The sequence below is a fragment of the Cibotium barometz genome, chromosome 53, assembly GCF_041138505.1.
Source record: "Cibotium barometz isolate CiBa-2024 chromosome 53, ASM4113850v1, whole genome shotgun sequence".
NCBI lineage: Eukaryota > Viridiplantae > Streptophyta > Polypodiopsida > Cyatheales > Cibotiaceae > Cibotium > Cibotium barometz.
The window spans coordinates 39,376,419-39,388,922 of record NC_141098.1 but is presented as its reverse complement, the minus strand read 5'-3'; the positions used below and the strand labels follow the sequence as shown (position 1 = coordinate 39,388,922).

General features: G+C 40.6%; 1 protein-coding gene across 2 annotated transcripts; it reads left to right on the top strand.

Annotated features, from left to right (window-relative positions):
• Positions 1 to 667: 667 nt before the first annotated feature.
• Positions 668 to 7,087, top strand: BCE2 (2-oxoacid dehydrogenases acyltransferase family protein). Of its 2 annotated transcripts, none has more exons than XM_086788946.1 (9): positions 668 to 981; positions 1,603 to 1,884; positions 3,136 to 3,279; positions 3,479 to 3,604; positions 5,091 to 5,530; positions 5,723 to 5,970; positions 6,051 to 6,139; positions 6,286 to 6,513; positions 6,646 to 7,087. In XM_086788946.1, exons 1-9 carry the CDS (start codon positions 979 to 981, stop codon positions 6,757 to 6,759), a joined length of 1,674 nt encoding a protein of 557 aa, XP_086645072.1. In that variant the 5' UTR covers positions 668 to 978; the 3' UTR covers positions 6,760 to 7,087. The 2 variants fall into 2 exon arrangements, with proteins under 2 accessions (XP_086645072.1, XP_086645073.1); XM_086788947.1 differs by having other exon boundaries at positions 854 to 981; positions 1,615 to 1,884.
• The last annotated feature ends 5,417 nt before the right edge of the window (positions 7,088 to 12,504 follow it).

Below are 12,504 nucleotides of genomic sequence, written 5' to 3'. Positions count from 1 at the left end.
ATTTAGAGGAAATGATGCATTTTTGACACCTCGGTATAAGGAGGGAATGCCACATCAAGGAGGCGCCTTTTTCTTCATGATTACTTGAGTTTTTAATCCAAAAAAGGGATATTTCTCTCTCTCTCTCTCTCTCTCGGACCAAACTGGATCAAAAAGGGAGCCAAACTGGTCCAAATCTTGTCCAAATTGAGTCAAACTGAAGCTGGAAAGCTCTAGAACCCAGTTGTGGACTTGGTTAGAAGCCTCCCTCATGTATAGTCAGTATTGCTCATTGTGGTTTTTGCGTACATTGACGGTTCTGTTCTTTTTTTGCTTGAGGATCTTATTGACCCAGATTGAATTTGCATGTAATACTACGTAGGTTGCCGGATTCTGATATTTAATGTTTGCTCACGATGGGGCTGCTAGAGAGTTTGTGGGTGTGACACCAAGTTTGAAAATTCTAACTCCATAGGAATTTTCTTTGGTATATTTAAAAAATATCTGTGGTATGACAGAATTTTGATCGGCCTTGTCTCTGTGGAGCTATGATTTTTTCCGAATAGGAGAGTGAATAGAGGGGTAGTGAATAGAGGGGTAGTGCATTAGTTCGGTGCTCTCGTCTATGGTTGAATTAGTTTGTTGAGTTGTACAGGACTCGCTCTATGAGCGTTGAAAGGTTGATCTAGGTTAGAAGCGGCATGGGGGGTCAAGTAGTCGGACATGTGTGAACACATCCAAAGTGGGGCTGTGATTCGTGAAATACCTCTTCATGAACACCAATACCCCTCATGCCCATGCCCATGCCCATGCCCATGCCTTACACACTTTAAAGAACATAGTAGCATCCCCGGTGTGTCAGCGCGGCCACGTAGGATGATGATGATCTACTAACCAAGTAAAGCCTGTGCAGTTGCTCGCAGGTATTTCTTCACGAGCTCGAATTGCCACCTTTCTTTCTTTGCGATCGATCGACTTCTACGATCTCTTGCATCTCCCATGGTAACACACCCCTTTAATTCATTGCAGCTTTGCTTAACAATAGAAAAAACATGAGGGCACCCTCTTTTCCGGTCATGGGTCATCAAATTTGAATGCATCTCAATCTATCCTTGTCATGACATGGCAGTCTGTATGGGTCGTATCCATCCATGCTTGCCATAACATGGCACTATGTAAGTCTTCAATCATTGTGCATCTTCATCCCTGCATGGCAGTTTGTCTGTCTTCAATCATGTATGCATCTCCACCCACGCCTTCCATCACATCGCAGTATGCCGGTCTTCAATCATGTATGCAGCTCCATCCATGCCTTCCTTAATATGGCAGTATTTTGGTCTGCAATCATGTATGCATCTCCGTCCATGCATGGCAGTATGGTTGGTCTTCAATCACTATGAGTTTCAGTCTTCAATGATGTATGCATTCTCCATCCATCATGGCAGTATGTTGTTCTCCAATCATGTATGTCTCTCCAGCCGTATTCATCGTAAACATGGCCATATGTCGATCATGCATCTCTATCTATGCTTGTCATAACATAATAGTGTAGTTGTGATTTTGACACAGCTTTTTTTCAGCACATAGGGCATGATGTAAGACATCCGAATTTTTTTAATGCAGCTGAAAATGCAGAGACAGGTGGCACAGAAGCTGCTGGTTAATTATTTATCAACACCATTCAAAGTTGAAGATTCACTTATAGGGACATTGAAGAAAGCAGACTTGATCATTAATAGTAGTAACGTGGCTGGAAGGGAAAGAAAATTCAACGATTTTTGTCGGAAATTGGTGTATATCTCCACTTCTTCAGAAACAAAATATTATGAAACTAGGCCAGTATTCCAAAGAAGAGCTCCTGCTGCAAGGGAACCATTCCCTAGGTGTTACAGCTTCACAAACTTAGTAAGTCTCATTTAAGCATATGTGAACAAAAGTGCAACCGTTGGCTTCCGTAAGCAAAACAGTTTTGAAGCACTTGTCTGTTTTCTGCCCACTTGTTTGAATCACATTTTCAATCTCCTCCCTGAGCATTTTGGGACTTGTCTAGAGGTGTCTATATGTTGCCTTGCCTCAGAAAAGTGTCATAATTTCAAGTCTGGCTCCACTCTAGAGAGAGGGAAGTGCATTTGTGTGACAAACTTTATGGGTCTGGACATTGGAGCTCTCTTTGCTTGGGTAACCTTTACCTCATGGCTTGTGTTTGTGATAAGACTCGTACCTTCTTTCAGTGTGTGTGTATTCTCAATGCATCTGGAAAGTGTTATCGAGGTATTTGAGCATCTGTGTACTACTCTCCGGTGTTGGTGTCAGAAAGTGGTCTTTCTTTGAGCTCATTCTGAGAACGGGAGTGGTATGCTGACAAAGATCGTTTTTCTCCTGCCCAGTTAAGCTAGCTGTTTCTGCTCTTATGCATTGAGAAGGTGGAAGAGTGCTAACGAGAGCCCATGGGATGTCATGAATCATGTAGCAACACGTGCATACCAACAATCCTTCACTCCTGTAGATAAGGCCAGACATGGTAGCCTCTGTTTGCCTCCTTATAACTCCCTTATCATGTACTCTCTGTAATTATAAGAGTATCTGACATGGGGGACAGACTGCAAAATCAGTTAAAATACATGATGAGGGATTCACGGCTTTTGCAGATGATGATGATTTGGAGTCTCCACCTGGCTCCACTAGAGATGGAAGATAAACTGCCCAAAAAAAAAGCCCATGTGTATAAAATACTCTGCACATGTGGAGCTTGATGTCCATGGCTGTCTATGTACATGAACAATGTGATGAGACTCGCAGCTGCCTTTGAGATATTCTCAATGCAAAAGTGGATGCTTAAATATCTGGGAATCCGTATGAAATTCCACTGTGTCAAAGTGGCTTTGTTTAAGTGGGAATATGGCCAGTTGAACCCAGGTTCTGTGGCTATAAAGTTGCCAAGGCACAGAGGTGATCTCTGATCAATCTATCTTGTTAATGTAGCTGCATCAGCTCTTGTGTGTTGGGAAGGCCACAGTGTGTCTTATGAGACCCCATGGGATGCCATCCATTTTCTACCATGCACATACCAACAATCTTGTGCTAAATGGTGGAAATTGTTTTTCCTTCAATAAGTTTTATTTTCTTTTGAGAGTGCTGACATTGCATTCTTGACAGTGCTTATGCTCGCGGTATGTAAAGTCAGAGTTCTCTACCATTCGATCACATGCTGCACAGGAAGGAGGGATTATTGAAGTTCTACTAGCTCAGACAGGGGAGGGCATTGCTGACTGCGAGCTTCTGACCTGGTTTGTCAATGAGGTATGCATTAAATTGTTTTTTCTCAAGTTACTGCTATCTTTGTAGATTTCTTGATCAGATCGAGGGTGTTTCTCGTGGATACACAACACAGTATAACATATACACATTGGGTAGGAGGGTTTTTTACATGTGACAACTTATGCATATGTGGTATAAAATTGAGGATTTATGTGAACACTTTTGATAATTTGTGCTTCAGGGGGATGAAGTGAATGAATTTCAGCCCTTGTGCTCTGTACAAAGTGATAAAGCCACAATTCAAATTACCAGTCGGTACAAAGGAAAAGTATCACATTTGAATTTCATTCCTGGGGACGTGATTAAGGTATGTCGTTGATCCCCTTACTGATCTAAGATGTAACTATTCAGTTGGTGCACACACGCACATGCACATGTTAGCAATGCCCAATCAAAAAACAAGCCAAAGTTATAGACTTAGCTAAACATAGTCAAACCACACATGGTCCAATGAGGACTTCGGATAGCCTACATTGATCCATGACTGCCATCGTAACAAAAGCAACACACAAAATCTTGCTCTGTACCATGAGAACAAGCCTGTGTAAATAATTTTATCCCAGCAGATGTCACCTGCCTTTTAGCCATGCATTTATGGACAATATCAATAGTTAAAAAACCTTACCATTTATGGACAATAGCAATAGTTAAAAAACCTTACCATTTATTGTTTTCTTCAGGAAACAGCATAATCCTGTCATACACACTCGCACACCACCAACAGAAGGGGCCCAGAAATTGGCTTTCACTTGTCATTGATCAGCTTTCACTTGTCATTTGTGTTTCAGGGGCGCTAACTGCAACTTTTTTTTTCTTGAACAGTTCTATGTCATTATACACTCCCATTAGGTTTCAGCCCTTTCCTGAATTTCAAGCAGTGTCAGAGGTGGTTTTTATTGATGATGTACAAGCATAGGTGGCAAGGGCTTTCTAGAGAGGGCACTATGGGATGCTTTTCAACCTTGGATACCAGTTATATATCATGCATGCATAAGCTTTCCACTCCTATCTATACTATATATAAAAAAGTCTGAAGTCTCTTTTGACACATGTCATCAAAGAATGCAAAGTGCGGGGGGGGGGAGAGAGAGAGAGAGAGAGAGAGAGAGAGAGAGAGAGAGAGAGAGGTGTCAACCCTGTTAGAGACGGGTGAGAGCCGACTTGTCATATCCATTACCAAACTTGATCCAGATTTTGATGCCTGGGATTTTGCTTGCTAACTCTACACGAAGTGGGGGACTAAGACATACTGATGGTATATGAGAAGACATACTGAGGGTATATGAGCTTCAGATTAGGGAACCCAAAGGAGACTCAATAGTATTATAGGGCATCCTTCAAAGTTGCTTCTGGTACAAGATTTCCCCTTGGCTGACAGTTCTTGGAGAACATTATGGACCATGGGCCCATGTCCAGAAGACTCTAGATGAACAAACAGCACTGCTCCTGTGCCTCTACCAAATCCTTTTAAGGTTGTGGTATTGAATGATACAAATTGTCTGAGTTTCTGAGATCAAACACTGAAATTGTATCTGTGCGCTTATGTTGTGTTATCCAACAATGCTGCCAGTGATCTCACTTGTGCGGCTGTGGTCACAATAACGACTGTGATAGGCTCACCAGGGAAACATGCCAATCTTAGTCCATTTGTGGGGTTTCCAAAGTTTACTGCTCTGTATTCTGCCTAATAAGCATTTTACGCAAATATTAACATGCTCTTGTGTAGATTATGGAAAGACCCTTCTTTTCCATCTTCGGTGCCTGCATAGTCACTTCTTGAATGTTTTATACAGGTTGGAGAGTCATTACTGGAGCTGATCTCTGGCAGCAGTGCTCATGCTTCTTCAAAGGAAGAAACTTCAGATGAAGAAGATCTGTTGTTGGCACATAGTGAATCTGATGGTCATTTAGAAAATTCCAACAAGAAGGTACTGGCAACTCCTGCAGTTCGCCACCTTGCCCGAGGGCATGGTATAAATCTGGAAGATATCTCAGGTTCCGGCAAGGATGGAAGAATAGTCAAGGAAGATCTGATGAAGCATCTTGCAAATAAAGGAGGTTTGAATGAGGAGTTGGCGATGATGTCCGAAATTTCACCGAAAGCCGAGCTTGCAACACACCCACATGAAGATAAAGAATTGCGCCATCAAACAGACCAGAGGGAAGGACATGCTCCACTTAATGTGCACCAACCAGTGGAAAACGTGTATGAAGATAAAATTATTCATGTGAGGTATGCTTGTACTTTTATGAAGGAGCAATATGATAGACTCAAACCATCATCTAATTGCATTGTTTTGACTTAAAAAGAGGCCTCAACACCACATGACCTTTCTTTCCTCGTCCACAATTCATGTCTGTAGTTACATGTTTCACCATAGCTTAAGACTTAATTTTCTGTTTCTGAGAATCAATGCACTTGTAGGGGCTACCAGCGCATCATGGTAAAGGCAATGACAGCGGCTGCTGCAATCCCACACTTTTATCTTGTGGATGAACTTGATTTGGGTGCACTTGTCAAGTTGAAAAAGAATCTCAAAGATGCATTTACAGACCAGGGCGTTAAACTTACTTATTTGCCCTTGATGATCAAGGCATTGTCGGTAGCCTTGGTCAAATATCCATTAATGAATAGTACCTGCAATGAAGATGCCTCAGAGATTTGTTGCAGAGGTTAGATCCTAAATGATGATATCTTCTTAGTCAGAGTTTCTGCATTAAAACTGATAAGGTTTTTATCATTTTTTTCACAGGTCCTCACAATGTAGGGGTAGCCATAGCAACCTCTCATGGCTTGGCTGTACCGAACGTAAAAAATGTTCAAAGCTTGTCAGTTTTGGAGGTAAACAATTATTGTTTTTCTTCAAAATCTTACAACATAGATATATGTAAGAAAGAAATGAAGCTGCAAGAAATAGCAGAGAGTGAAGGTTGACTGATGTTTGCATGTGTGGGTTTATCAAGTGTGGCTCACTTATGTAATTGCAGATAACTAAGGAGTTGTCAAGGCTGACTCAGTTGGCCACTGCAAACCAGCTAAGCTCAGAAGATATATCAGGCGGGACTATTACTGTCAGTAACTTCGGCTCAATTGGAGGGAAGGTAGGCTACCCTTTGTTGAACTTGCCAGAGGTTGCCATTGTTGCCATTGGAAGGATGCACAAAGAACCTCGCTTTGCTGAGGATGGTAGCATTTATCCTGCTTCACTCATGAATGTAAGCTTGTTTTTCTTTGCCCACCTATTGAATTTCTCCGACTTTCACTGAAATTCATGTGTACAGAAACATACAGTGATTTCGTGGTACCACAGAACCTGATGATTTTTGTGTGTCTTTCTTCTTGTCAAGGTTACATGGGCTGCAGACCACAGAGTGTTGGATGGTGCAACTTTAGGGAAGTTTTGCAACGAGTGGAAGGCACTAGTTGAACAGCCAGAAAGACTGGTGGTCCACCTAAAATAAATAAGGATCAACAGTATGTCACGATCACAGAAAGGGTGATTGGACACTTGGCGAATTGCGTGTCGTGTACAAGAATGTATATGCTTCTCAAATAGATCTTGTACATTGTAGGCTCTATTTCTTTGATATTGTAAATGATGTGCCTCTCAAACTCATCTTGTATAATCTCTGTGAAGGAGGATGTACTCTTGATTGTTGATGTAGAGGCTTAATTATGTACAGCATTTTCAGTTCCCAATTATTGTCCTCAAAGATACTCGAATGAGTATACATGGCCACTGGGAATGTCAATCCTGAAGCATAGGTATCAAGGAACAAACTTAACATAGGTATGGCTCCATGACTTGTTCTGGCATTTTGGGTACTCTGCACTCGTAAACTTCTTGAGAAAACCAAGGCTACCCGTATGTACTACTTGAGGGGAACAGTGCCATGTATAAGTGTGTGGGACATAAGTGGTGGCAGTTGAGGAACGTGTTTGCACAATTTTATACTAACGAAGGCAATGGAGGTTGAATTTATGCCGATGAGAAAGCTTCGAGATTGTCCAATTTGTTGAGAACCTTAATGATGCAAAGCCAATTTTCAAATTTTCAAAGAAAATTTTCTTCAAAGGTGTGAAAATTTTAAAAATAAACTTTCCACTGAAGGGAAAAAACAAACCGGCAGATTGTTAGATTCATTATTGAAAAAGTTTTGAGACTATGATCACAGAGATTGAGCTCCCCTTCACATGATTACTTCAGATCTTTCCAAGTGGAAGAAGAGGGGAATGATGCTAGCCATAATGGAGTGGTGCTATATGAATGAGTTCGGATTAAGATAATTCCCACACTGTCCCAACTGAGTTAGTGTAGTGGTCAAAGCTTGTGACTTGTAACCTCTAGGTTATGAGTTCAAGTCCCACTAGGCTCTCTCATGTTATACAGGGACACCTATGCTCGCTTGATGTGTTTGGTTGCTCGGGCTCTTGCCCCTTGAACACTCGAGTGACTCCTCCTCCTCGGGTGGTGGATCACCCGAGATAGGAGGATCCATATGAGACCCCTCCGCTGTTCCAGCGCTCGACTCATCGCGGTGGTCATGGGGGATGCCTAATTCGTGGCTCTTGCCCGATGGTACGTGGCCCTTGCCCGACCATGATAATTGGCTAATTGTTGTAAGGGAAAATCGGCTCCACCCACTTGACGGGTGTGTACGAAAAAAAAAAAGATAATTCCCACACTGTGAGTGCGTGCGTGCGTGTGTGTGTGTGTGTGTGAGAGAGAGAGAGAGAGAGAGAGAGAGAGAGAGAGAGAGAAGGTCAATGTAATAAAGGATATGCATGAATATTTTGAGGAAGAACTAGTAAGCTTTGGCCATGTGTGCCTCTGCTAGGAAACGAGCTTACTTTTTGTCAAGGCAACAGGGTTGCAAAGGCAACTAAAAACATATTTTGAGGGATGAGATAGTGGTCCCTTCATCTATTAATGGAACACATGCCCCTTTGCATTGTCTAATGGTCTCCTCTCAGTAGTGGATGTAGTTCCACATATCTTGGATCTGTGAGACATTGTGGGTCTCCCAAATATAATCAGACACAAGTCTCTAACGCACACTAGAAAATGATATAACGGCGATGACAACATATAAAAGGTAAATTGCATAGTTGTCATTTTATTGTTTTTAAGTTTTACAATGTACTGTGAAATGTAGAATGAATCGTCAGGGTCAGGGTTCATTTCATCTTGGAGCTTGCTCAACTTCCAAAATCTGCCTCATTTTGAGAGAAGAAAAAATTATCTCCTCAAATTTTTCAAAAAATAGTAGTAATTGGATGAAACTATGAAGAAAATGCTTGTTCAAAATTGTATTTTCCTCTTCAACCCATGGCGAGAAGGATTCATGTCAGGTTCACTTAAAAATGTTTCGTCTCGGAACGCTAAGTGGACTAGAAGACTGAATTTTGAATTATTCCTCATGTTTCACATGCCTGTGATTGAGAAATGATCCCTATTTATAGCTATCAAGAACTCAAGCTTCTAGACTCTTCCCCCTACCTACTACCCACCTACAACTGACACTTGCCCATTCCAGTTACAATTACTGGGACTTGTTATGACTGGACCTAACTTACTTATAATCTACTAACTTCCATTCAGCAGGAACTCTTCATTGGAGTTTCTGCTTATTACTCTAGTGGTTTGGGCTTGCTGCCTTGTACTACTCTAGTGGTGGTTGCTTGAGAGCTAGAGCCGTCCTAGCTGTGCATTGGATAAGTTCCTGTGACTTTTCAGAACTATGAATCATTGTTCCAAGCTTTCCTTGCAGATCTGACCTTGGAAATTATTCCCAAAGGGTTCAACCCAATCTGTGATCTGCCTGCCATTCTGATGTTGAATGGCGCTTGCATCATTCCTCTGAGTTTTAAGCTTCTCTCCGCCGCCGCTCAGCCAGCCATCCTGACGAACCTTGTGATAGCCCCGCCGGCTGAGCTGGGCTGAGCTAGTTGCTCAGCCGACTGGGCGGAGCGGGGGGCAAAAGGACACCGGCTGAGCCAGCGGGCGAAAGTGCGCATCTTCTTCCTTACCCGCCAGAGTCATGTTCCACGGCGACGCCCATTCTGGTCCCAGCGACTCCGTCTGGTCAGCGGCCGCAGCGCACCACACTTCCTGCCGCCGTCTTGTCTTGATGCGCATGTGTTCCATGTCAAGCCCATCACTGCTAAACGGCACCCGTCTGCACAGCACCGCCTATGCGCCTGCTGCTGCCGCCTTGCCACCGTGAGCTGCCCAATCAGGACCACTGCTCTCTCCTCAGCCCACCACCTGCTCCGTCTTCTCTCCCTCCTGCGCATCCGGCGCTCCTCCACCAACCTGAAGCGACGCCACCCTGCGGCCACATGCCGAGTCCCCCTGCGCCCAGAATGGCGTTTTGCTGGCGACTCCAGCTCTGCCCGCCTCCCATGTGATGTCTTCTTCCACGAAGACTTGCTTATGGCAGAGGAAGACCCTGTACTTGCTTATGTGTAAGGGGCTTTGGCACCTAATTGAGAATGAACAAGTAGAGGTTGAGCCACTTTAAAACAACAAAGCATTGAGCCTTAATTCTTTTTTGAGATGATAAAATGTTAATGTTTTAGTGTTTTAGATATGGTAGATGTAGTAAGATCATCATCCTCTTCTATTTCATATTATGTTTTAATAGAGAAATAGGCATGAATACAACGATACAAAATTCTCTATAGTTTAAAAATACTTTCATTTTATCAATTTCTAGACAAATATATGTGTAATATTTAGTTTGGACAAGTTGAAAAATTGGTAGAAGAGATTCTATGGATACACAATATCAAATTACAATCAAAAGACATGCATGCAATCTAAACATTACATCGGTGCCAAAAAGATATGGGTACAATCTAAATGATATGTTGGTGCCAAAATATTTAAAAGTTATGTACTGTAGCTCTAGTTATTGTATTTCAAGAAAATTGAAACTTTGGTAGTGCTTTTTAGAAAAAAAAAACCAAAAAAACAAGTAGAATATCATTGTTTGTTTTAAAAAAATGGATACCAAGTTAAAAGCCTTGTGTGTTTTCAACACAATTCATGTTGCAAATACACAAGCCTTTCAACTCAATATAATAGGTAACTTTTACTTGTTTTGAAAGCTCTCTACCCTTTTTAACACAATTTGTGTTACAATCACACAAGGCTTTCAAGTTGGTATATCCATTTTTCAAAATAGGTAGAGCTCTTTGTTTGTTAAATTAGAAAATGAATATGAACTATCTAGATTTATGTGCTTTTAACACAATTTGAATACTTGGTATCCAAATTATGTATTTTCAACACAATGTAGATACTTGGTATCCATTTTCTAAAACAAGACAAAAGCTTTTACTTATTTTGGTCTTTTTTCTAAAAAAGACATATAACTATTTCTAATATAATAAAATAATAAATGGATTTATGGTATCAAAACCTCATCAGTAAAAAAATATTATAGTAAATAATTTGAAATAAAATGAAGTGTTAAAAAAACCTTGAAAATGGATACACAATATCCATTTAAAAAAACCTTTCAACGTTTCAATATCTAGTTTCATACTTAATATCAATATCCATAATGTACTTTTCTTAAGATCTAGTTCTATATTCAAAATCAATATCTAATATGTATTTTTTATTGAACTTGAAATCTTTATATATGCTAAATCAATAGCCATTATATGTATATCATCTTTAATCTTTTTTGTAAACATTTGTCATAAAACTCAAAATTTTATTTTGGGTTATTTTGTACACATATTTACCTTTTTTATTTATAAAGTGTATTTTTTAGGATATTCTCACTTTTAGATCAATTTTAGCAAATTCCAAAACATAGAAATTTAGTGTACTTTTAGATAGGATTATATGCAAGCATCGTGATTCTATAAAATATAATTAAAAAGTAATTTTTTAAGGAATTATTTTAAAGATGCCAAATAGTTCTCTTAGAAAATATTACCTAGTGCATCCACAATTATGTTCAAATGGGCCGACGCATAGGCCAGTTTGAAGTACAATGCCATTACAGCGGCACAGTTTATTATTAGCAACATACGCGCCAGATTTAGTTGTCCCTAAGAAATAGTGTCAGATATAGGTACGCATTTCACAAGAGAGGTGGTGACAACTCTTGAAGAAACTCACGCCAGATTTGGTTGTCCCTTAGAAATAGTATCAGATATAAGTACGCATTTCACAAGAGAGGTGGTGACAACTCTTGAAGAAACTCACGCCAAATTTGGTTGTCCCTTAGAAATAGTGTCAAATCTAGGTACACACATTTCACAAGAGAGGTGGTGACAACTCTTGAAGAAACTCTTGTGGTGAAACACAGAGAAGAAGTCCTTATTATTACCCCGCAAACCGAGAAGACCACTGGCATTCTATGTGACATTTTGGAAAAAATGTCCATCAAAAAGAGAAGAAATTGGGATAAGCTCAGTACCGGCACTTTGGACTTAACAACACTACTCATAAGATAACACAAAATACACACCCTTTGAGCTGGTGTATGGAACCAAAGCCATCATGCCCTTAGAATATGAACTCCCTACCATGAAGGTGTTTATACAGCACAAAATCAAAGATGCAAAGAAGATGGAATTTAGGATTCTTCAGCTAAAAAAGTTGGAAGAAACTCGCTGAATAGTAAGACAAGATGTGAAAGAAATGCAGGTCAAGAGAAAGGTCGCATTTGATAAATCCTTTGATGAAGTCAAAGAAGAAAGCTAGCACCTACAAAAAAGAAGGCTTTTGATACTCTACAGGATAAGACTTTTGATAAGAAGTTCTTACCCTGCCTAGAAAGGACCATATAAGGTGATTGAAATGCTGGACCAAGAAGCTGTGGTACTAAAGAGGTTGCAAAAGGAAGACAATTGAGAAAGATATACAACTATCTATCTAAAGCCTTTTCTAACCATAGCAACAATGAGCTTCAAGGAAGATGGCAATGTCACCGAGTAAGTCTCTTTTTTAGCTTTAAGTCAAGTGCATTGAGTGGTTATTGACTTGGGAGTTATCTCATTCACACTCTACCCTACTTCTATCCACCGCCACATGTATGGATTAGCTTTATGCACTTCACCTTGTCTCCCATGTGTGCATAGGATACCATGGCATGTACCCATGGACTCATGATGCCTTCACTTGCTATATAAAGAGGGCCATTCCTTTGTATTTGATCGTCAAACATGGTTATTGACTTGGG

Bases quoted from the DNA above. Each gene is read 5' to 3' on its own strand.
- BCE2 (XM_086788946.1), top strand. The intron at 1,885-3,135 runs GTAAGTCTCATT...CATTCTTGACAG, and splicing joins GTTACAGCTTCACAAACTTA to TGCTTATGCTCGCGGTATGT. The intron at 3,605-5,090 runs GTATGTCGTTGA...TGTTTTATACAG, and splicing joins TTCCTGGGGACGTGATTAAG to GTTGGAGAGTCATTACTGGA.